The sequence below is a fragment of the Temnothorax nylanderi genome, unplaced genomic scaffold (assembly GCF_030848795.1).
Source record: "Temnothorax nylanderi isolate EJ_2023f unplaced genomic scaffold, tnyl_v1.0 TNYL_tig0042_pilon, whole genome shotgun sequence".
Classification (NCBI taxonomy): Eukaryota; Metazoa; Arthropoda; class Insecta; order Hymenoptera; family Formicidae; genus Temnothorax; species Temnothorax nylanderi.
Genome location: NW_027249104.1, coordinates 1,225,104 through 1,251,004, shown reverse-complemented (window position 1 = coordinate 1,251,004; position 25,901 = coordinate 1,225,104). Strand labels below are relative to the sequence as shown.

At 38.4% G+C, this 25,901-nt stretch overlaps 1 protein-coding gene and 1 long non-coding RNA gene across 11 annotated transcripts in view; both read left to right on the top strand.

The window, feature by feature from the left end:
* Slo (calcium-activated potassium channel slo) overlaps nt 1-25,901 on the top strand; it is a 102,508-nt gene that overhangs the window by 50,654 nt on the left and 25,953 nt on the right. For 5 of the 10 annotated variants that reach the window (XM_071704617.1, XM_071704611.1, XM_071704615.1 and 2 more), the window contains exons 7-11: nt 11,839-11,949; nt 14,098-14,203; nt 17,076-17,228; nt 17,482-17,637; nt 21,391-21,503. In XM_071704617.1, coding sequence (XP_071560718.1) covers nt 11,839-11,949; nt 14,098-14,203; nt 17,076-17,228; nt 17,482-17,637; nt 21,391-21,503 — 639 coding nt within the window. Of the gene's footprint in view, nt 1-8,413; nt 8,506-11,838; nt 11,950-14,097; nt 14,204-17,075; nt 17,229-17,481; nt 17,638-18,129; nt 18,243-21,390; nt 21,504-25,901 lie in introns of all 10 variants that reach the window. The other 5 variants (XM_071704609.1, XM_071704607.1, XM_071704614.1 and 2 more) reach the window with 3 other exon arrangements.
* LOC139771670 (uncharacterized) lies at nt 18,252-19,701 on the top strand. The gene is made up of 2 exons (XR_011717947.1): nt 18,252-18,481; nt 18,571-19,701. It is a non-coding gene; the product is annotated as an uncharacterized lncRNA (long non-coding RNA).

Sequence of the window (25,901 nt, the reverse complement as noted above, 5' to 3'; positions counted from 1 at the left end):
TCAATTCGCATAGAGTATATTTATTAAAGAATATTTCAATGAGCTAATTTTTGCTCTGTGTCACAGCATTTTAATTTTCGATAGTTTTAAATTTAAATAATATACATGTTTACCAAGAGGTATAGTAGGATATAATTGTACACATTTTATTTTCTATTTAAGTTACTAATTATTTTTTGTACTAGTTTTTGAAACAAATTGACGAATCTTTAGACGTTAAAATTATTTAAATAATTAATTTTTATTAACGATGATTTGACGTTCTAACAAGTGCAATGACCTTTCACCGTGTGATGCCAAGTCAATAAAAAAAAAAAAAAAAAAATGACTATGAGAGTGAAGACTGCGTGTAAGCCCAAAATGACGAGAGAAGCAGCTATGCTTAGTAAGTTTGTCGTATGCATGTACTTTGTACTATCAAAGAAGTGGTGTTTTTCATTATATATCGATTATCGTTCTATTTCTATGGCACGAAGCAACAAGCATCCGTGTTTTTTATAATATTAATATACATATAATACACAAGATGATATTATATACATATGGCTCACAAAATAATGCGAGCGGAAATGACTTGATGGATTCCGTATCGTGTTTTTGGAATTTAATCTCAAGAGTGATAACATTTGTGAATGTCTTTAAAATAATCAATGTCAAACAAATAATTTGAAAAATCTCATATTATTTCATATCTGATTATTTTAACCGAATAGTAGCACTTTCTAAATTTTTTTTCTAACTCCATCAAGTTTCTTCGCCGTTACATTAACTATTGTTTATCAAAAGCACACTTTTTTAACAAATCACATGGTTTGCCACTTTAGTCTGCTACCTTTATATAAACATATACAGGAATACAATGTTACTTATTATATTGCACCACATTAATTAGGACGAAATATCAACTCTTGATACATCTAATATTCGAGTTATTACTGAATACATAATTCTTGAACTCAAATCATGTAAAATGATCGCAACAGATTCGGTAATATTTGGTAATATTGTTCAAAAAATATTGAAGATATAATTTTATTGGTTTAATTATGCGTAAATTGTCTTGCATGATTTGATCATCTGTTTTACACGAAAGATACATATATACATTTGATTATATTATTACAAAACGTAACCAATCGCGAAATACACTTCAGAAATCCCAATTTTTATTTATCTTCCCGATTCTCCTAAAGAACAAGGAAATTAGAGGAAAATTAGTAGAGTTTTTTTAGTTTCCAAAGCAGTGTTCTTTGGCACTCATTTCAAAAGTAGGTGACACCGTGTTCGAAATGGTGCTGATTGCTCGAAATTGTCGGCATCATATGCTACAATAGTGTTTGCATGCTGTTAAATTTATTTTTACACTTTGCACAAGATGACGGCATTTGTTTTTCTGCTCCTCGTAATAGGAGATACGCGGAATGACCGAAGTTAATTGACATTACTTAACCACTTGATGAGTGGCTAATTCAAGAATCATGACGCATGTTTTTTATAAAACGGGGAACTAACGGCACTGTGTTTCATGGAACGATTGACTTGACTCGCATCAATTCGTAAGATTACAGAAACGAATTGTTATTCTTCGCGCTACGATACTTGAATTCTCTACGATGGCTGCGCATCGTTAATCTAATAATGCGCACAATTTACGTCGTGCTAACATGTAGTTTCATCAGTTAATATGATCTAACAAAGTCTCATGGGCGTGTTAGCACATCGGCACGATTATATTCGATGCTATTAATTTATCAATTTTTCATATAAGTAATTTAGGCTCAGTTAGTTTATAAATAATTCGAATTTTTATCCTATTTGCTTGAATGAGCAGCTTTGAATGCAGCAACAGTTGAGGACTAAGGAAATTTGAGCAAGTTGTAGTGCGTATCGGAAAACGGGAGGATATGTAAATTAGAATAAATTTATTTTATTGTTATATGCTCCGTATCGTTGTTCATCACATTTTCGACGTATTATTATAATAGGTGAAGGATTTTTAAATATATTCCGTATTTTGTGTTCGGCAAAATCGAATATCAATCTCATCCATTGAAAATTCGATTGAAGAAGTGATTATCGTATATTGTTGTAGAATAAAAAATCTCGTACGTTTTTTTAATATAGTGCAGCGATATAGAAGTTAACTACAAATAAGGATTTGTTTCAAAAAGTCCAGAGCGCATTTTGTCAGTTGACAATTGCTAGAAAGCGTTTTGGACAATTTAGAGACAACTGAAAACTGAGTGAAGACCTACCTTTTCAAAAGTTTCTATATTTCTTGTTTCCAAAGTTTGAACTGCTTCGCGTTATAATTTCCTATTTTTAGAATTTGCAATTCGACTAGAATTTACTGTTATCTTAACATTTTACAAACTGAAGAATTTTAGTATAAAATATTCCTGTTTGTATCCATAAAAATATAATTGTATACTTTTTTAAAAACGAATTCAGTGATTAACGTGAAAAAAAGTATTTAATACATTTCTTTTAGCTACACTTTTACCGCTAAAATAGAGTCAAAGAATAATTAATCGATTTTGTGTAACTATTTGTACTATCGCTATTAAAATAGTCTACACAATTCAATTCAATATCACGCAAAATATATGTCAACTTTAAGAGCATCGTACTATGATTCTAAACGTATTTTAATCGGTTGATCGTACCTATCATCTTCACTCCTGCGATTTATGACACTCTACCGCTTGACAATAAACGATCAGGACTTAGCGAAACTGGAACACGAGCAAACAGAGAAAGAAAGAAAACAAAAAAAAATACAAATACAAAAAGATTCAGGTTAGGGGTCTGTTCTGACGGCAACGGATGATTGTGGGTGTGTAGGCGGTGTTCGCCAGCTGGATCCCAGAGATCACGGAGCTCGCCGCGAATCGCTGCAAGTACGGTGGCCAGTACAGCCGCGAGCGTGGACGCAGGTACCCCAGAAATCCACCTACGTGGAAGCCAGCCATGAAACAATCCCTTTGAAATTTAGCCCTCGTGTTGTCCCCCCTTCACAGTAGTCATATATAGATACGAGATGTAGCGAAATCGCCCCTGGATAGCGGGTGGTCTCGTCATGCCGGCGCCGGCGTCCATCATGATTTTTCCCGTGCTTTCGGCATCATTGTATCCTAGCATCGCTGCGACTCGCAATTAGAGAGGCACTTTAATTAGGAGAGAGGACGGGGGCTGGACGATTCGCAGGACAAATCTCTATCACGAACGGTCAACGCGTTCTCCGTGTGTTTTCGCGTGTTTTATCGTCGTATCAGCGGAAAAGTTCGGCGCAACAAGAAAAGACGGATGAGAGAAGCTGGATAAACATGGTATAGCGTAACGAAATCCGTATATCTTAATGATTGCGCTATTGTTGGTGCGCGCGACCTAGTTCTCCGATTGTAATATTGTTTTTCTCGCGTGAAGAAAGAGAGGTAAGGTCGAACGTTACGCGCGTGACTTGATTTTTCCTCGAGAAACTAAGAGAAATTTTATATTGTTTCCCCGGGTTTGTATAATATACATTCAAGCAAACGGGACCACTCTCGCTATCTGCGACGAACTTACTCTCCAATTAGTAAATATGTCCCTTCCCATCTCCCCAATCCTCTCGGCCCACATTATTATCGTGGATCCGTGACTGTTAGAGAAATTCCGGATTTCTCGAGCCACAATCTTCTCCTCTTTTTAATCACCTCTTGTCTCACCGTTTCTTTAACACGCCCCATTCTCACCGCTTTTCTTACCCACTTTTTACCAGTTAGCAGATATCTTGGTAACACGTACTGGTATATGCTTGGACTTTTTTGTGAAAAGAGAAACACACGAGTTTTTATTATTATATACATACACCACACACGTTAGTAGATGAGACAAATATATTAATTGTTGCATCTCTCTTTCCTTCTCTCTTTCTCTATTTATATACACATATCTATATACATTGTAATATATATTGCCTTATCGCACGGTCACGAAAAGTAGTTCTTCTTAAATATCGTTTTTGTTAATTCGTCAAATACATTCTGGGTATCAGGAACAGATATGAGATTCTCGTGGGTATACATTTACTAAAATAGTTATCTTTGTTTTGACATTATGTATCTTTTACTTCCCCACTGTGGCGCTTAACGATATGTACATATTTTTCGCATCGAGTTTGCTTTCCGTTACAACGAGATTAGAGGTAGGTTGGAGTGGTTGCCTAAGTATGGAGAGTTGACTTACATCGCGTATAATGTATAATGTACTTCGGTAATCTAGTTACCGTGTAGAGATTAGCTAGCAAACGCACGTCAACACGGTCGCGCCATTTTATTTATTTTCCCATTACACGTATACTGCATTATGCGAGCAATATCGATGCTGTCAAATATGACGTCATCGTTTCCTGCACGCGTGGGTGATGTTGATTTTATCGATATATGAGAATTAGCCGATCGTAAGATGCTCGAGTTACATGTCGATGTAGGTTATTGTCTGTTAAGCAATTAGTATTAGTATATTGTACATACGTGCATCATTAAGAGGTAATCGAAACCCATATCTTTTGTTTAATGTTCTGTATGCATTGTATTAGTAGTTAAATCGCGGAACAAAAGACAGCCTTTCGTTTAAATAGTTGTTTTTCCATTTATAAAAATTCACGCAGTGAATATCTCAAGATATTTTATTTTAATTCGCGTAGCTACGCGATTATATATACTGCTGCCTTTGGATTTTTATCCAGTAAAATTTATATTGACGTCTTTCAACAAAACATGCTCTTCTGTTAGTTGCACAAAATAGCACTTGCTTGATAAACGAGCAAAACATTCGTTTACGCTATCTAGGGCGAGTCATCCCTCAAGGGATATAACGAACGGTTTTTATGCAGCGTCACGTATCATTGAATATATGTCACAGATCTCCTAACAATTTATCACAAATGCCGAATGATTAAAATATAGAAGCAGCCGTGAAGCAGCGAGTTGCGGAGGATGCTGATATTCCTCGACATACCCTTAAGACTATATTTGATATCTTCAAAACGAATCGTCAGCGCGACATTATGTCAAGACGAAGCAATATTACTTTTTCTATGTGAGCGAAGGAAATTCAATCACGGCTAAATTCTTTTCCCAGAAGGGAGTGCCAGCAAATCGTGGCCTCTCTTTTCTCTTCTTTCTCCTTCTGTTACTTTCTCTCTCGTTCTTCTTCTCTCTACCTATCTGTCTATCTATTTACCCATCTATATATATATATATCTAATACATCTATCTATTCGACTTTCTCTTCCACATTGAGTTTCTTGGTGGCATGCGATAGTGTTCTGATACTAGTCTGTAGATTGTCGAAAGGCGATCGACCCCCCCAGTACGGAATGGCCTTTAGAGAGGGAGAACAACCCTCTCTCGTTCGATGCGCGAGCGAGGAGAGCGGTCGTCTCCGGTTCAGTCGCGAGATTCCCTCTTGGCTTGACACACACGAATATATACACGGTTTTTGGCCTTTAAAATAGCGCAGTAGCAGGTGCAGACGTAGGCACATACGGCCGCTCTCTTTAGGGGTTCTATCAGTAGAAATTGTGCACGTCTAACTGCGACACACGACGCTGTATTCACTTGCGGCGCAGAGCGACGTAACCCGGCGAAGATGATTTGTACACTTATAATCTGATAATACTACTTAAAATTAATCGAAATATTTGATCATGTATCTTCTCGAAAATTGAATTAAAATAGATAATCCTACGAAATCCGAACAATTTTTATCACAACATTTGATTATATCGCTCTATAATGTTAATATGTTAACAATAATAGGAATTATGAAGGAATTTGAAAATGTGTTCCAAGTACCAATTCCTGTCGCTGTAATGTAACTAACTTCGTAAATTCAGTATCTTTCAATTCGGTTCGATTCACTTACAAGAGCGATACGATATACGAGTGATACGATAGCGTACGTACGTGCGGACTCAATTATGCCACCTTGTCCGAGATAACGGATTTTATTGTGTCGCCGGCACAGGTAAAAATATCGAGCCGACGTGCAGTGGAATGGCGCGTCTATGACCTTTTGACCGAGAGACGCGAATAAAAAATTGATCGGATCTACGGTCTCGTATTTTCTCCGTCGTTCGCCGTGAAGCGCCGACTCACGATCCCACTGATACAGGTAGTCTAGCTTGGGGTAACATCGGGCATACCTCACATCATTCCATGTGACACGCGGGTAACATATTCGCGACATGTGCAGGCGCATACCGAGACAGCCGGGGGGGGGGGGAGGGGTGGAGATACGTACGCGCGATCATGAACGTTCTGCGTGTTATACACGCATTACGATGTACGTTGATGCGCGGCGATCGACGAAAGGGATATGCACCCGCCTATCATTTCTCGGTCAGCCTCAGTCGCAAATTAGCCTTCTAACGCGCTACGTGGCTACGTGTGTCGCCACAAATTGCGAGATGAGAGTAGCACAATATACACATATACACACATATAGGTTGACACTGGCTCGTGCCTCGAGGAACACCGCCGCGAGATCGCATCTTCTCGGCAAGAACCGCTCAGCCGTTTCTAGTTTGTAAGTTCGCAATGATGATGATTGTAACGCGCTCACAGATTTCGTTGCCGCAGACACGCACCGCTTCTCGCGATTAGATTTCCATCGTTCGGCAGATTGTCGATTGGCTTTTACTTCTAACAACAGCATTGCCGTTACTATTACCATTTGGCAGTAATGCGAGTTTAGAAGGTAATAAAATGAAAAAAGATTTGGCGCATATATATAGCGTGACATGTTATGTTTAATTTTGGATAGTCTATCGATGATAGACGTCACTCTATAGATTTTCAGTATTCCAGGGTACGCTCAAAAGGGACAGCTTTACATATCCGATATATTTACGCGAACAGCGAGTGTCGCATATGTTCATTTTGAGAGGAGGAAGAAAGAGATCGACATTGATTTGTGTGCTGTAGCATAGCTTCATTGAACCATTATTAATCGTGATTAAACGTGATTAAACGATGTACATATATTTTATTCGAGATTTTGAAAAAATATATATACGCATGTAATAATCTTGCGTTTATTATGTCTTGTGTCGATTGTATCGTGAGTTAGTGTGAATGAGTGATTAACATTAACCAGACGCTAACACCGCTCGCGCTAACTAAATTTTTAATAAGAGTTCGGCACTTTATTCCGTTGCGAAGGAGGTATACTGCAAACTCGGAAGATAGTCATACACATTTGCAGCGGTGGTTTTAATTTAATTATTTATAACTGAATATAATTATACAATTGATTTATTTAGGTTGACACAAGACGTGTCTAAATAATTAAAATAATTCATAATCAAAGCGATTTTGATTTTGAATACCAGTCACAATTTTTTGTTTGATATTATTAAAATATATAGATTTTATATAATCGTACAAATATAAAGCTTTTAATATTATTCTCTACAATTAAACATTGTAAAGTAAAAATTGTTATAATATTTATTTTGACAATTTCTTAATTTTTATATTTAAAGGATTTATTTGGAAAAAACCAGATTTGCTAAATGCTCATATAGATTTTTCGTTATTTATTAATTTTATGTTGATATCTATTTATTTATATTTCAGATGAATATCCAAAAATTTGCTTTTTACAAAATTGTCATACCGGGATTAATTTCTTAACTAAATTGTTATAAATGATATCTGTTTGATTAATAATCGCAATAAGTAACCCTTGATTTCTTTCAAGAAAATATACTAATGAATGTACATATGTGTTTTTATGTACAATAAGTACATTTAAGAAACGGAAAATGTCAGATACAAAAATCCTCAAGAAGGATAGTGCGATTATAATATATTGAGCGCACGAAATTACATTATGAAAGAACGTGGACATGAACAGATCTATCAGTGGATTAGGCAGACGTGTCGGCACGTGTAGTATTCGTTAGGCTTAGGTGTAGGTGTGTAGGACTTATAAGTGTAGGTAGTCTATCTGTGCCCCGCCCTTTTATCTGGAGAACGTGTTTTGTTTCCAACACATCACTAATTATTATCGAAGACTTAGCGGTACAGCACTGATAATCGTGTCTCTATCAGCAGCCGCGCTAATCGAGCTAAAATCTGATTTCGTTCATAAATGCAAATATCCTCGTTCCCTCGCCTTCCCATCGATTAATGGAAAAGACGTACTGTGCAACCAGCGTATAACGATTACTAGCCACCCTGACATCGCGACACGACGTCGGAAAAATTAAAATCGACCGACCGACCTACCGACCGATCGACCGACCAACCGAACGAAATACATGTAAAAAGAGCAAAACAAAAAGCAAAAGCAAACTATTGCCAGCCCTATCACACAAGTGTATTGATGCGAGTGTTATGTTCTGTTCTATTACGTGGTGTAGGCCATATTCGCCAGTTGTATCCCTGAGATAATTGACCTGATCGGGACGCGAAACAAGTACGGCGGCACTTTGAAGAACGAGCGAGGTCGCAGGTGAGAGACACAACCAACCAATTAGCTTTCCCGATTTGAGTCCCCAGTCCCGACTGCCACCATGCCCACGATGTCCTCCTATACACAAAAGGCTATGTAATTTCCATCATACCCCACAGCATCTATCTGTTACGCCTCTGTTACACTACTTCTCGACACACGTACACGGGCGCACACAACGACATTCCGGTTTCTCTCCTGATTCCTTCCGTGGCCCGTGAATGCAATCTCCTGATAGAAGCACGTATGAATGTCGATCCTCGTCACAAAAATCCCGATTCCGATAAATTCCTCTCTCATAAATCTATATATATTTAGAGGTCAGTGTTAGCATCGCAAAACCGCAGTTCCGTACCAGCTCATTGCACTAGTTGTCAGTCGGCCTTAGTGCAGCCGCCACCCCAAAAACATTCCTCAACTCCAGCCTGCTCCGATAAAACCTTTCCCTCAATAGACCAGCCAGCCCGTCTGCCATCACAGACCTATTCACCACACTCAGCAACTGGTGTTAGCTTGTTTGTTCACACCGTTCGCATTTGGGACAAATACGGCTCGTTACGGTTTGATTACGCATAAAATAACGCATAAAATATAGAACGTGGAACAAACGAAAGTTCACGAGAAAATTAGCAAGACGTTCCTTTGTTGAAAAATCTCGAGATATTTATTCCGTCAAAAATTAATTGCAAATTTCGCATCAAATGTTCTACGTTTCTCGTTTCGCAAATAAATCGCGCAGATCTTAAGTGAACTTTAACAAGATGTGTCGCGTCCAGATCAACTTGTTCGTTTAGTGCTTCTGCTTAATTAATCACAATCATTGCGTGAACCGCGTTTTCGAGGGGAATCCAAATTGCGACGACAGAGATAAAGCAATCTGCTGTAAACGGATGTGACAACTTCGCGCTAAAAGCGGGCACAATTATGCGTCGCACTAACAAGCCGCAGAAATTTGCATAACGAATCTTGAGTTAATTATTCGATGTACGTTGAAGCATCGCGCGGTCGAATGATCTCATTATCATCATTAAACGAACCGCGCGTTTTGATATGTCGAGCTGTATTTCTCTCCGAGTGCAAGGGGTTAACGTCTAGCATGCACCCTGCATTATCCGAACAATTGAATGCATATATTATAATATACATACATATATATATATATATATAATCTAATGTTGTACCACTTCAGTGTAATAATCTTGATGTTTTAGACAGTATTAATGATCGTTTTTGCGTATTCGTAAACTTTAAAGAGGGGAAATTGAGGGATATACTGCCTAAATAAATATGTGTATATTATTGAGATCGCTGGTCTCATACGTAGCTCAGGGATTCTGGTTGAGGACATCCTCGGTGGGCCGAAATGAACAACGTAGATCAGGGATAACTCAGTGCTTCTTTCCGATTCAGCTGTCATTCACAATTAGCGCAAGTGTGGCTGTGATCTTTCGTAAGAACGAGCTACACGACAATAACACGCTGCTGATCGCATCATTATTCCGAGCACCTTATCCAAATACGTGATGAATACGTGTGCCCTACGATCGATGAACGATATATACGCGTATATCCGCGCGCACACGATAGTAATAACCCAGAAGAGCTTTGTCATGATGATAAATGCTTCGCGGAAATTACCGTTGTCATTTTTAGCCGTCTTTCACGGCGTGTATCATCCGTGCTGCGCGCCGTTTCTCATCGACGTTCCATTGATACTGATGGTCATCAGATACTAGCTAATGAATCAACTTCACTTGCCTAATGGCATTGCAAGCGGGCTTAATAAATTAAACGTTCCGAGTACATAGAGGCATGCTCCGATACCGGAACGAACGTGAATAATCTTACGTCATACAATAAAAGATACGGAAATCCGGGCTCTCTCTTGTATGAACGCGTACGAGCATCCAATTTTTCTCGCGCGGACAGTCGGAGGTCGAGATACGACGAGCGCGTCCAATTTTCGGCAGATCCGCGTTACTCTCGCCTGGTTTCCGATCCGGCAACGGTCGTCACACGAAAACGACTTGCAACAGCTCATACCCATGACACACGCTCACATCTCGACACGCACACGACGTCGGCCCCCTTTACGTTTAGAGTAAAAGTAACCAGTAATCCTGGATATTATCCGGCTCGCATTGAATCCAGTAGCGCCTGTCGCGCGGCCCACGTGTGAAAGAGACATACCGCGTTGGTGCAAGTGATAAAAGAAATCGCGCGATACGGGATGGCTACTGAGTTCATGATGGAGCCGGAAGTCAGACATCACCGAGTAGATAACATTAAGCATGGAATGATCATGGTCGAACTCCGCTATCTTTCCTTTGTGAGTCCGTTAATTATTGGGCATCACTTACAATTAGTCTTATCTGTCATGTGACACTTAGGAATAGAAATACGTTTCTTACTATTAATATATGTACACACAGCACGTAGAAATTACACACGTAGAAGAGAGTTTTGTTCTTGACACACACATGGCGACGACTAACACGTGAATGAGCTTGTATACTCGTACGTATTTGATCTAACACTTATCAGCATTGACCTGTGTATGTACATTGTATATCTAGTGCTACTAACTTATCACATAGGTATGTGTATAGTCAATTGGTTAAAATAAATCACTCCAATTCCTAGCGCAATCTTGGTAAGTTCAGCCCATGATGATTTACTGATTTATTATTTATTATCAATAGATATGCGCGTTACTCTTTCGAACAGAACGCGCATTACTCCAGTGCCGAATAATTGTTATCTTTTTTATTATTTTATGACCATATAAGTTTCTTGAAATGAGTTCTTTATCGATTTCACGATGGATCATAAATATTATATTTTTTAAAGAATACCAATTTATAAATTTATGTTTTATTTTTTTTATTTTCAAGCTATACCGTATTGATAAATATAATTAATCTTAAATAGATTAACTTTTAACAAAGAGCAGGTCTAATCTTATTGTGGCAGCAGACTAAAATGGCACGAAGAGAAAAAAGAAAAAATAATTTTCCATCAGCATTAAGGTTCTTCTATCTTCTCTCTCACGTTGTTTCGCTGTTCTTGCTAAACACTTATCTGTGCGTTTGTTTCGAAAAAGCTTATTCAACGGAAAGAACATATTAAAGTGAATGAAAGTTGTATGGCGTGAGAGAGAAGAACTTATATAATTAGAACTTAAATAATATGGGTCCGTAGTTGACATACATATACTACTTATTGTTAGAGCGTGTACATGGTAGTTGTGCTTGAGAGAGTTTCCCTTTCTTTTCCTATTCACCAATATCGTCTCTTTAAGAATGTCATCTAATCTGCTCGTTGTGTTGGCAGACATATTGTCGTGTGCGGCCACATCACCTACGAATCGGTCTCGCACTTCCTCAAGGATTTCCTACACGAGGATCGCGAGGACGTCGACGTAGAAGTTGTCTTCTTGCATAGGTATGACCGCTGCTTTTGTAAAATTTTTTACCAGCTCGCATCAAGTACGGTACACAGTAAAAAATTTTGTGTCAATGGAAGTCCACTCTCAATTTTGTGTTAAAATAACTCATTTATCGTGTTATTTTTGACATTTAGAAATGTTATAAATGTCGATATAACATTTCTAAATGTCAAAAATAACACAATAAATGAGTTATTTTAACACAAAATTGAGAGTGGACTTCCATTGACACAAAATTTTTTACTGTGTATTTAACCCTTTCGACGTTATCAGAATGTGTGTCTCGTGTATCTCGTGATTGATATTGTGGATAGTCTCGAAAGGGTTATTACCCGGTGTGAATATATTTTATGAAATTTTTATCTCGCATATCTGATCATCTTACGTCATTAATCAGTTTTTTGTATCATTAGTTGAAGCATATACTCTATTTATATTTTTACAGGAAATAGAAACTTTATACATTTTACTTTAATAAAATATGCAACTGTTCATTCGTACACAAACAAAACTGTTACTTGTTAATTATCACAACAACTTGATTTTAGTCTCTCATTTTTAGCTTATTTCTTCTCATCGTTTCTCTCATATACTAAATAATGTTTTATTTTTTGTGTTGGCGACTCCGTGGTAAGTATGTCGCCCTTCGAGAGATTTCCCGTCGCCAAGCGACTTAAAGCGATCAGACTCCATTAGCTCGGCGTTTTATCGACCGTAAAAATTTCGTTATCCTCCAGCAAGGTTTCAAATTACAAAACAAAGATTTTCCATCAAGAGATCGGATTATCCAGTAACGTGGAGGATAAGTGAGAAGGCTGCATTCCACGGTCGCCCGTGTAGTCTGATCGCTATAGTCGCAAGGATTGGTTTGCTTTTTTTCAGGAAAGAGCCGGATCTCGAATTGGAGGGTCTCCTGAAGAGGCATTACACGACCGTGGAGTTTTTTCAGGGCACCATGATGAATGCCGTGGACCTGGAGCGCGTCAAGGTACCCTGAACCCTAGAACAACTACCACACGAAAACCTCCATCAACCAACCAACCCTCCATCAATGCCCTCCACGTGGCCGCTCGTGCTTCTTGTTTCCTTGCAGTTCTTTAGGTTATTACACGGTTATTCGCCTGGATATAACACGCCGTGATGGTCGATCGATATATATATATATATATATATATATATATATTATATTATTTACGTATTCTAATGCATATATATATATATATAGATTATCTATATTTACATGCATATATATTTATGTCACACGTCATGCAGTCTCATGTTAATATATACATTATATAATATCGCTACCGTTACTTCTTATAGAATTTCTCGTATCTGGTGATTCGTGCGTACGCATACGCCCGCGGATCACACCGAATGCTCGCTACGTTCTTTAGATTTACTCTCTTTCTCTCTCGATTTTCGCTCTCTTTCTCTCTCTTCTTTTCTTTCACGAACTGTCGAAACGTTCGGTGCGGCATGATTTGAGAACGAGAACAGTTTGCTTCGTCGGCCACACGTTTTCTCGCGGTTTTCCGCTGCAAGATTTCGATTGTTCAAGTTTGCTGTACTGGAGTTCGCAATATGCTCACATAAAATGACGTTTTCAAGTTTACCTTGTGAATACAAAAATGATGCGGCACCGGACGGTGAAAGATATACATACGTATCTATATATACATACATATATATATATATATATATATATATATATATATATATATTTACGTAGAAAGCAACCGCCTGCGACTGCATGGTATGCTGTATTGAGCTATGGAGCCGACTCAGCTGCAGTAGAGACTTTACTTAGATATTTATTATTATTATATATCAGCGTACTCGTTTCTTTTGAGGATAAGCTCGTACAATTTGATCAATTTATCGTGCATTTGGCTCGATTAGAATGAAAATCATTGAAACGAATTTAAACGAATCAAAGACAGCGCGATATATGGCTTTCTCTCAAAAGTCGCGAGCACGCACGACGAATTTGTATTATTCATTTACGTTCTAACGAAATCTTCACCGACTCCTCTGTCGGGCTACTGCTCGACGATATTCTCGCAAAAAAGGACGCGACCGTCGACAGCTGAGGTGAATGTTATTTATAAAAGGAATCATATCATTTTGTCGGATCCGTTCAGGAAACCGCCTGATCTCGAACTGGAAGGACTGTTCAAGCGGCACTTCACCACCGTGGAGTTCTTTCAGGGGACCATCATGAACCCGATTGACCTACAGCGGGTTAAGGTGAGTTTGTTACCACGATCGAACAATCTACGTCCTACAAGAGAGTATATATATATATATATATATATATACACACATATATATATATATATATATATATATACTTTATAAACAGCTCTATCCTGTTACATATATAACGGTCCCCACTTTACTCTTACTATATTTCTACTCTCCTTCTCTATGTTTGACGTCCTGTGACCCATCGGATCGTCATATCTTGGCGCGCACGGTACCAGCGCTTTATCGCCGCGTAATTAACACTTTAATCAATTCAAAATGTTGTTCTGAATCTCATTGTATTAATCTAGGTCTATCGTCGTTCTTTGTTTTACGTTATACGAGAGAGAGTTTTCTGTATCTCCGAGTTTATCTTGTAATACATATTCCAACGAAAGAAAAGCGTTTAGTTGAAATTCCGAGTACTTCTATACACGTTTTGAAATAAATATTTATACGTGTCACATATGTCGCCTCCGTTTTATATATATTGTGTAAATTCGCGAAAGCTTGAACGCGACATTTGCAGACCGTGATATAGACCGCGAGTGTTCGTATAGTCTGCTGGAAAAATCGATGCCGCGAAAGTAGCGAGATGTTACAGCTGCTACCGTGGGCGATCGGTAGACGTTCGGGAAATGACGTTGTGCGGATAACAAACGCTATTGTTCCAGGATGTTTGTTGCCTGTATGTTTCCCTTTATGCTCGTACACATTGACGATGTTACACCACGATATCCCTACCGGCGCGTCTTCGTATATACTGCCGTTCGCTTTCGTGTCTCGTGAATTTGCGATGGCTGGTCTCGGATTCGATCAATTATCTGCGAGGTTTTATACGAAGCAATCGGGGATGCGAACCTGAGAGAACGCCCACGATCAAAAAACCCGATTCGACCCCACCTATTTCGCCTGAGTAACGTCGTCCCGATCTAATAGTCTATCTGTCTGTCTATCAATCTCTATCTATCTTTCCGTCTATTTCATCCCCCTCTTTCTATACATACCCGGCAGCAAATCCGAGAGGAAAGCAACGTCAAATTTTCCCCTACACATAGACACGTACACGCACACGCACACGGAGACACTTTTATGCATACCCACGTGAGAAAAGTCCCTTTAAGGTTGTGTATTGCATCCTCCACTGGATAGACCCATGCCTGCTGTCGACCCGAGTGGGTAAGTGCCCGTGTATTTCTCGCGGAAAGACTGGTTTACCAGCCGATTATTTTCCAGACGGTAGTTTCTGTTAGAGACTTAGTATCTGGTGGAATAGAGTCGATCGTGGTATCTGTTAAGTGTATCGATCCTGGACTGACGAAGACGGGACGGTACGTTCTCTGTTTGTGTAGTTTCTTTTTACACAACCGAGGTTAATGCCAACATCTTGTTAGCCGATAGATTTAGCATGTAGATAGAGGCGCTTCTCCATTATCCAGATGTATAGAACCCCTAGACGAACCGACTGACCTCCACCCCCAGTGATCGATGATGTTTGCATATCCAAGGAATGTGCCGTAGAGGCTCGCTTTCATATTTTTGATTATTGTTCGAATCGTGCGACTGCGTCGAAGGTGCGCACGAAGAAGATTTCAGAGACATCTCTGCGTTTCGCTGCTTTTGCAAATTTCATTTCATATCAGAGCAAATTTCTCCACTGTCAAAGATATTCTCAATTCTAATATGTTTAATTAATCTTACATGTAATTAATCTTACATGTAATTTAAGAATTATAAACTCTCAGATAAAATTCATCACGCATGAACTTGATGACAGTGGTAAATCGTTAAAAATTATAAACAATAGTAGACATGCTACTTGCATAATAATTGGCAATTAAATCACGTGAACGAAGCAAATAATGAAATTCAGATTTGATGCTAAATTTTCATGAATTCAATTAACTTGACTTCTTTTATCTATTTTGTGAAGCGATCAACTCTACTGGCCGTGCGAATCTTCGATATTAAGTAGCCATTGTTGTCTCATTGAATGCTTTTATATGACTTTTATATTGTAGATGCATATTCCCTTTATATCGAAGAGTCTTCTATTTCATATGTTGTATTTTCGACGATGCTCTTTGTATCCATGATATAAAATTTTTCCAATTTGGAAAGAAAAAGAAATTTGTACAAATATGAGAAGAAGTCGTTATTTTCCAAGTACAATTGTAGATCGACGATCCGTAGATTTAGCAGCTTACACACAACGTACTGATTTCGACGATCGCGACGCGTTTCCAAACAGTCGCTTTTCTCTTTGCTGTTAAGTGGAAACAATTTTATTGATTATAGCGATTTTATTGATTGATCGATCGATAGTTTTATCTTTTCGCTCCATTCTATTAAATTATGTAATAAGTAATTTCAGATGTTTTTAAAAATTGTTTGAGGTGATTTTTACAGTCTTCTAAAGAATCAAATTTTGAGTTGAGCACTTTGTTAAAATTAAGCGTTAATTCATCCAAAGCACAAATCTTTTTGGGGGGATTTTTGTTGTATTTTTTTCCGGTAATGAAAAATATCGGGTACTGAAAATATATCTTATTTTACTACATTTTAATATTAACATCAAAACTCAAGCACTTTTGATAATCTTTTTTTTTTTTTTGAAAATGCATGTCACGATGCTTTTATGTGTATTTCCCTCTAAGAGAATAGACATACTAATTACAAATAGGTGTAATAACATTGTCTATCCGAAATTACTTATTACACTGGTTTCGAGTATACACTCGTGGAACAATTTCCATTCTATTTTGCTATCGCTTTGAGACCAACGTCCTGCCCAATATACATTTTTCCCGCCTATTAATCGATTACAGAACGGAACAACGGATGGCACAAAACGGATTATCTCAATGCTTTTTAGGTACACGACGCGGACGCGTGCTTGGTACTGGCGAACAAGTACTGCCAGGACCCGGACGCGGAAGACGCGGCGAACATCATGCGCGTCATCTCCATCAAGAACTATTCGGATGACATTCGCGTTATCATACAATTAATGCAGTATCACAACAAGGTAACTATCGTCGAGCAAACGAAGCTCGGCGATAAATCTAACTTCAAACGAAATGCGATTTATAAAGTGAGGATACAAAATGACGTTAAGTTTTTCCAAAATTTTCATTTATCGAGATTTGTATCTGCGATTTATATGTGTCTGATTATATTTGTGTCTGCCAAGAATTAGATATACTTTTTTCTTTCCGTTGCGAGATAATATGCTTCTATTGACGATTGTTTCTTACCCTGTTGACCATATTGTGTTCCAGGCCTACTTACTAAACATTCCATCGTGGGACTGGAAGCAGGGTGACGACGTCATATGCCTGGCGGAGTTGAAACTAGGCTTTATCGCGCAGTCCTGCCTCGCGCCTGGATTCAGCACAATGATGGCCAATCTCTTCGCGATGCGTTCCTTTAAGACGGTCAGTAAAAGGTCGTTCTCCGGCAGTGCACCCTGCCATCTCGTCTATGCATGTCTGAATACGCAATTCCTCGTATAGGTCTTTGTTACGGGACTGTTCACAGTGATCGCGTATATAAAACAGATCTTACACCATCAGCCGTTATTTTCCTTTTCGCGAAATCGATTATCAATCTTGCGATCACTTGCGTTCGAGCGCACAGAACTCCTTAGCCACGAAATGGCAGATGTTCGAACATCGTCATTTGAAAAGATTATTCCCGACGACTCCTATCTACGTGGTTCGCAAATCGTGCAAATCGTTATTCATTCGCGCGCGCTGTTACATCGTCACGTGAATCGCGGGAAGCGAAGTTGAGATTCGCATCACGTCACGTCGCGTCACCTAACCGGAAGTAATCGGGCACGAGCACCTCACTGTGGACATACGCGCACAATCCGTACATGCATAGGAGCGTGTGTGATTTAGAAATGGTTGGTTGATTGGTACCAGTCGCCCGATATGCAGGCTTGGCAGAATGACTACCTGCGTGGAACCGGAATGGAGATGTACACCGAGACACTGAGCCCTACCTTCATTGGAATGCCCTTTGCGAAAGCCACTGAGTAAGTCGGTCTATGGACCAATCCAACATCCAGCAGATACGCGCATACGTCTGATTCAAGAGACGGGACCGCGACTCAATCGGGAGCGATCTCTCGTTCGATCGCCATCGCTGATTGCCCACCGTGTTTGATCTTGTGTCTACGCTGTATCCGTTTACCCCTGTGCTCCCTTGCTTCATCACAGTGATGTCCGTTTCGTTCTCGTTGCGCGGCTGCGTGATAAGCCGCCCGCGGGAAACGTACGGAACCGTCGATACAAACCGCTAATTCCATATCAATAATGGTGTTGTGGCGCGCGTGTGATTATTTTTAATTCATGCTTCTTCAGCCAGTGACGCAGCAAACACGTGGCGTAGCGATCGATTTTGTCGTCTAACGAGGAAAAGCAGGGGACCTGATCTCTCTCGCTATTTTTATGAACTTTTTACGTTGTGTATTGCGCTTTTATGCCGCAGAGGGATTCAAAATTAGAAACTTAGATAAGATAGTTTCGCAAGCTAAAATCCTGTTATCATCTTATATTAGATTTTGTTGCTTCGTATCTCCAGTAGTAATTAAATAATGAAAGGAAAACCTGATTATCGACATTGAAACAGTAATCAATATCTCTTGTCAAACAATCGTGTAAGTTGAAAGAAATAGAGATAAATTTAGAGAATAATACAAATTTTACTTAGAATAAATGTTATAAACTTAAATAGTCTACTTACACGATAAATAACTTTATATAATATATTCGGAAATGTTACATTAAATTTCTTCTCTGCTACATTAAATTTCTTGACATAAACGCTGGTCAAGTCGTTGAAATTGTTAAATAAAATCTAATGAAATTCTTGAGAGCAAACACGTTATTTTAAAAGCCATGTAATTACAGAGTAAATAAATGTCAAACTTATGAGTTTCAATTACTAAGTTAAAATAATTCCACTTATCGTCGACTTAAGTTCCTCTGCGGTCATGTAAAAAGTTCATGGAAAATGGATGGCTCTTCTACTCGTTGCTGTGAGACACGAACGAAACTCTTCGGGGTTTCACCGCGCATAGCTCATCCAGATGGAATCTCGAGGGATACTCGAGCGAAGAATTCCTTTGAGTAGTGAGATTTACTTGTGAAAATCGCCGCCATCTATATATTTCGCAGGCCCGTTTCGCGATCATGTTAACGACGACAAAGTCGCTCGAGGAAGGTCCGCGGTCTCTTGAATCGGAAGAAAAAAAAGAAAGGGATGAAGCTTCGCCTCGCCTATGTCTCTCACTACGCTCCACTCCGCTATAAACGTAAACGTATATACATATATACGTAAATATACACATGTACAACGGAGCGCGCGAGCCTCCGTGCAATATATACATATGTGTGTATATTACAACATAATACATGAACGTGTCTATTATATTGTACAAAACCATATCTGTGCTACACCTAATCGATGTAAACCACCCCTTCATCGCTTCAGTAACGTACCTGTTATTTTCACCCCTCTCTGCAATTGATATATACATATATATATAACTTTGAAGGACTTGTAACAATAACATTAATTAACAGAGTAAGAAAAAGAAGAAGGAACGACTGACGACGACACAGTCTCGACCTCGATTAGAGTCATTGGAATCGTAGAGCATTCACAGGCTTTGATCCGATTCTCGCTAGAGAGTTTCTAAACCAGACTAAACTCTGCAGACTTTCTATAAAACTATTATAGCGGCGGGTGGGTAAATACGACGGTCAAATCTCTATCTCGTCAGCGGTGGAGTTGCTAGATTCATAAAGCAATCCTTTGATTCAAGTTTTGGTGCCAGTGCTGCAACAACGTGTTTACCGTTGTGCTGGTTACTCAAGGAAGACAAACATACGGGCATATAATCCAGGATTTTCGGTTGCATAGTTATTTTGGAAAGATAAAGAGATGTGAAAGTGTGAAATCTCTTTTCAAAATGCTTCTTGAAATAAAAGTCAAATAGAGAACCAAATATTTTTCAAAAGCAATCAATTTCTTCAGCAACAGTGCTCACCGTGTTATTTTTGCAAAACTACTGGTAAATTGATTTCCAGAAGAATAAACATGACAGTCAAAATATCGTACGAATCTAGAACTCTGAAAACCATCTTCTCCTATCATCTAGAAAAATGTTAGCTCGAGAAGTAAATCGAAGATGTGTCCTCGTCGTCGTTCGTATCAATGAAAGAGCACTCTTTGCAGACTTTAGACTTGTACTATATATACTATATATACACACTATACGAAGAGATCAACGTAATTGAAGAGCTTGCGCGTGCAAGAGCTACGTGCAAGTGTAGCCAGAGGAAGGAAAATGTGAGAAATGGTCAGGTTTCGATCGATCGACGAATTGCCGAGATTGATAGGGTGGGGTGGGACAGAGAATTTGGAAGAGATCAAGCGCTCTATGTGCCCCCGAAATATGCACATATGTGTGTCTGAGTGAGTGTGAGTGTGTGCGCGTGCTCGCCCCCGGAATTACGGCCTCTGGAATTTGATCGTTAACGGCGCTCGTTCGTTTCGCTGACGGTGATAATAACTCTCACCCCGGTCGGTCGCCATAATTGCGAAATGCATCATCGTGCATGATCGCCGTGCGTCGCGGTCGACACGACGCGACGCGACGCGGACCGCGTCGCTCGGGATCGGCATCCCGAGCGTGTCCTGGCCTACATTCTGTCTCGGTCAAAAACGGTTTCCTCCGGCAACACAAACGTATGAAAGAAAATCAATTAATCATAAAAACGTCTGGAAAGATGTCGCTATCGGTTAGACGAAGAATCCGTTTCTCGGATGTCTTTTACACTTTCGTGTTGTCCAGGGAAAAAGGCTTAGGAGACTTCCGAGCCTCGTAAAAAAAACCAGACCGTAACCAGACTTTTTTTACAGAGCTCGCACGTTCAAGGAGTAAAGATTAGACGCTGCGTCCTATAGGTAAATTTTTTCAGACGGACGCATCGGTCGGACGACTCGCGGGCAAACCCTTGTTTGCAAAACGATATACGAAATGTACCCATTCCAGTTGTCTCCCTCCGGGAAGGGTAGCAGCTCGCACGTAGCTGATGCTCTTCCGCCCGCGCGTCCACACGCGACGTGGATCATGAAAGTTTGATGACGTGGGGCCTGGTTGGTTGGTGTTTCAGTCGCCGGACACACAGGCGTGGCAGAATGATTACCTGCAGGGCACGGGCTGCGAGATGTACACGGAAACCCTCTCCCCGTCCTTTACCGGGATGACATTTCCCCAAGCCAGCGAGTAAGTCCTCGCTGCTAACGGCTGTCACACACGTAAACGTACCATAAACAGACACTCTTACACACGAGTCACGCGACACAACACGTATACAGAATTGACAATCATACGGACCGTCATACAACATTCATATACGAAAAGAAAGAAGAGGAATACAAATACAGAAATATTCTATCCACACACCGTACACTCGGTTACGAATTTCTTTCTTTTCTAGCTCTTTCTCTTTCTCTCTATTTATCTCTTTGTCTCATCTTTGTTTCACGAATAAACACACTGAACTATCCTAATACCGAGACATACATGTACCACATATATCTACATACTTGAGAACATATATACATATATATATATTTATATATACATATATCGCCCCTCACCTCGGTCTCTTAGCCTTTGAACGATTCTTTACTAGACTCTACTATATTCGTCTTTTTGTCTATATACTTTTGTTTGGATTTTGCGTAGAGTAGTCCAGTTTTGAGCTGTACGAGTCTATTCTCTCCCTTTTTTTTCCCTTTCCTCTCTTTGTCTTTTTGCCTCCGTTCGGCCGTGTCTCCCTCTTATTCTTCCGATTCAGTTTTGATTTTCGTTTTCGAGCTGCTCGAAATTCTGCACAGATTTCTTTGTGAATTGCGTAGAAATGAAGAGTAGAGAGACGTACCGGGGACAAATGCGGACTTTGCTTGCCGGCGATTGCCTCCGGTCGGTCGTGCTCGGTATAATTGGGATGCTCGATTGGCAACAGGGGAATCGGCAATATTTCCCGTGTGGAAACGAAAGTGTTTCAAACCCGCACTCGGATTCGGAAATTCGTGGAAACACCGGGCGCTAGGCGATTCGCGTACAATTGGTCGCGATTCTAAAAATGTTTCCTGTCGAGCATTACGATCGTGTCGAGACCGTCAGACGCAATGGAATTCTCGTGCTCCAACACTATTTCGCGGAACAATTGATATCGAGATTGAAAACTGCGTATTGCTTAATTCTCTTTGCAACTCGATTCGTTTACGCAACGCACTATTCTTTTCTTGCGTTTCTCACTCTCGAAAATTTCTCTCTTTTTTCTCTTCTTTTTTATATTAACTCAGTTAAATTGTCTGTTTTGAGATTACTCCATCATTGCGTAGAAACCATTGCGAAAATTATTAAAAGACTTATAAAACGAAGTAAATAAAACGTTCATTTTCGTGACATTAAATGTCATGAAAATTACTTGATTGTCGGCCTTGAATGTTGTTATTCTTAAATCGGCGCGCACAATATCGTGTCGCGGCATAACGTGACCAGCGGTCATTCTTAATAAATCTTAACTAGTTGCAATCAGACGCGCGTTGCAAGAATCGCTCGCAAGATCCGCATTCGTCCCGGTAAATCGTGCATCCCGCTTCGGCAATATCACAGTTTTTTTTTTTGCGGCGCAACGTGAGACGAAATGAGAAAGAAGCGCGCGCGCGTGTCCCATGACCTCTTTCCGAAATGGCGAAACGGCGTAATTCTGTTTTTATTTGGGGAAAAAGGAATCCCGACAGAGAAATCGTTTTTTGGGTTTTATACGAACACTTTTGGATATAACGTAACGGGCGAGATTTTTGTCTTTTTTTTGTCGGTAATATGTCCGTATCCTTGTCATGGTGTGTGTTCTTAAATGTAGCGTTCTAATCTTATTTTAACAAAAGCGCGTTCTTTGTACACGCATGCCTGCTGCTCTTTACCACATAAAAGTATGTGAAACTTATTCTCGTAACACATTGACACAGGTTATTGGAGGAGTGTAAGGATATCGATCGTGGATGCCGATTAGACATAAATATGTATTAGTACACTCCCTGTTCGTTAACGGACTTTAATCGAGCTCGCAATTCTGTTCTTGCGAAAATTTTCGGAGCAATTTAGGGGAGATACCGCTCTTCCTACAAACATTAATTATTGTACAGATATCGGTTTGCTGCTACTATGACACGTACACAGTAAAAATTGATTAAAGTGTTAAATATATATAGTCACTTGCAATCGGAATTAGTCACATAATGATCTTATAATCACGACGTGATATAAGATATATAGAATGTGTGCATATACTTTGCACAAAAGGCAGTTTATATTTTTTTCGCCAGCATACTTGAATTTTATTTCACAAAAGTGAAAATTGTGATAAAATACATGCATTAATTATAAAAATCGAACTAATATAGAAATATATCACAGAACTAACATAGAAAATATATCAGAAATGTACATCGTAATTCTTACATCATTTTATATTTTTTTATTGCAAATAACTATGGAAATAAATTTAACCAAGAACTATATGTATTTATGAAAACAAGTACGTCTTCTTTTTGTGTCGCTACGAGTTCGTAAAAAATGTATATAGCACAGTAAAAATATATTGCCTTGCATTAATTAAATAAATACTATTATACATGTCGCGCCGTAATAAATATCGATAAATAATTCGATTCGATAAATAGTTTTAATAAATAATCAAGAAAAAATCACGAAATATCTGAGGACGAAATAAACGCGTCGTTTAATACCCTTTCTCAGCCGTCTGAATTGCACCGTTATATATTTGCCTAGTAAGATTGCATCATCTGATTTCTGTGATTTTTTATTTTTCTATTTTTAAGATAACATTTAATGTGCTGACAGATTGTCAACACTTTTATCTGCAAAAATATCAGTAGCGATAGTTTTTAGCTTTAAAAATGTAAATATTTTTATTCTTTTATTCTTTCTTTAATTTTGGATAGATTTTAATTCAATAAACTTTATACTTGATGATTAATGAAAGAAATATTTAAAGCTCTTATGTTAAGAAATTGTAACAACAAATGGCAGGCAATTGAATAATTGAAAAAGAAAAATGGTCTCGTATTGATCGAAGTATCTATAAATAAAAGGAGTGAGAAAAATTTAAAACGTTCTGCATATTATATGATGTCTTTATTAGTCATACTTTCGCTACTACTGCATACTTTCTCAAAAAAGATGATATTAAGGAAATCATAGAAGTTTCCTATTGCTGGCATAGCAATATTCTACAGAAATCAGTGAATTGCATCGTTATTCGCGCGACTGAGAGCTACAATTCTTCGGAGTTTTCTCTTTTGGTTTATGCGCACTCTTGGATTATCGTCATCATTTGGTTTGTGTGTGTGAGAGATCTATTCCTGCAAGAAGCGGTCTTCACATTGAAATACGTTATGAATATTTATTATCTATGAATATTAATTATCTTTATCATCTTTTTCTATGCCGTATATTGTATACGATCGTATATTATATACATGTAATGCTTCCCGAACATTAGCTAATCCGTTCGATCCTTACACGGATATGAGACTGGACCTCCCGAATGCCTCCTGGAACTTTGAAGTAGATTAGGAACTTAGAACGTAATAGATAGTCTATAAAGGGTGGAGTCTAGAGACTCTCGATTTATCTTGGCATGTTTCTCGGCTCATATAATTAGATAAGTAATAATCGTAAGACTTTCCTGCATGATCGCCTGGATTAATTCATCGATACATGTTGCATCGATTGCATGATTGTTTAATGTTCAGTTATCGCCGAGGTGGTATAACGGGACGATGATACATGCAGGTATAAACAAGGCTTAATTTTTTTTAAATAAATAAACGCTGTAAATTTAAATGCTTTGATATTTGAAATAAGACTTTGCCTCTGCACGATCAGTATCCCGTTACTCTGTGGGTGTATATACACATATCTTACTAACATTTTTCGCTGTGTATTTTTCGCTAAACCAAGCACATAAAGTATGAAAAATTATTAAATATTTATATATTATTAAATTATTATATTAGATACATTAAATAAAATAATAAACACTAAATAAAGTTTTATTTCTATATATTATTTTCTTTAGGCTGTAATATTTTAAATGAAAAAATGTAAATTATTAATAAATATAGTTGTTTTATCTTGTTCTATATTATGCATTTTAAATGTATACAAATACAATCTGGCAATACTTTATGCTGCATTTACATTGAATAAATCTTACCGTGCAAAGAATAAAGCTTGCATTCGTATGCAAACATTCATATAATAGTTATACTACAGAATTATTAGAGTAATTATAGAATTATACCGTTAATTTTTATATAATGTTTCTTTTATAATAAAACTAAAACGAAAATGGTTTCACATGAGCAATAGAGAAGTTCTTCTTACGAATTCAAGTTTCATTATTTACACGAACGATATTGAGTTGTTCTCAACTATCTGTTTCATTATGTTCTATTTGGTTAAAGATGTTTTGTAATTATTATACTGACATTATTGCTGTAAAAATTTTTATATTATAAGCAACGTTATTCAGATATTATTGCATATTAATATATTTGTTGAAACACAACTCATTATCATGAT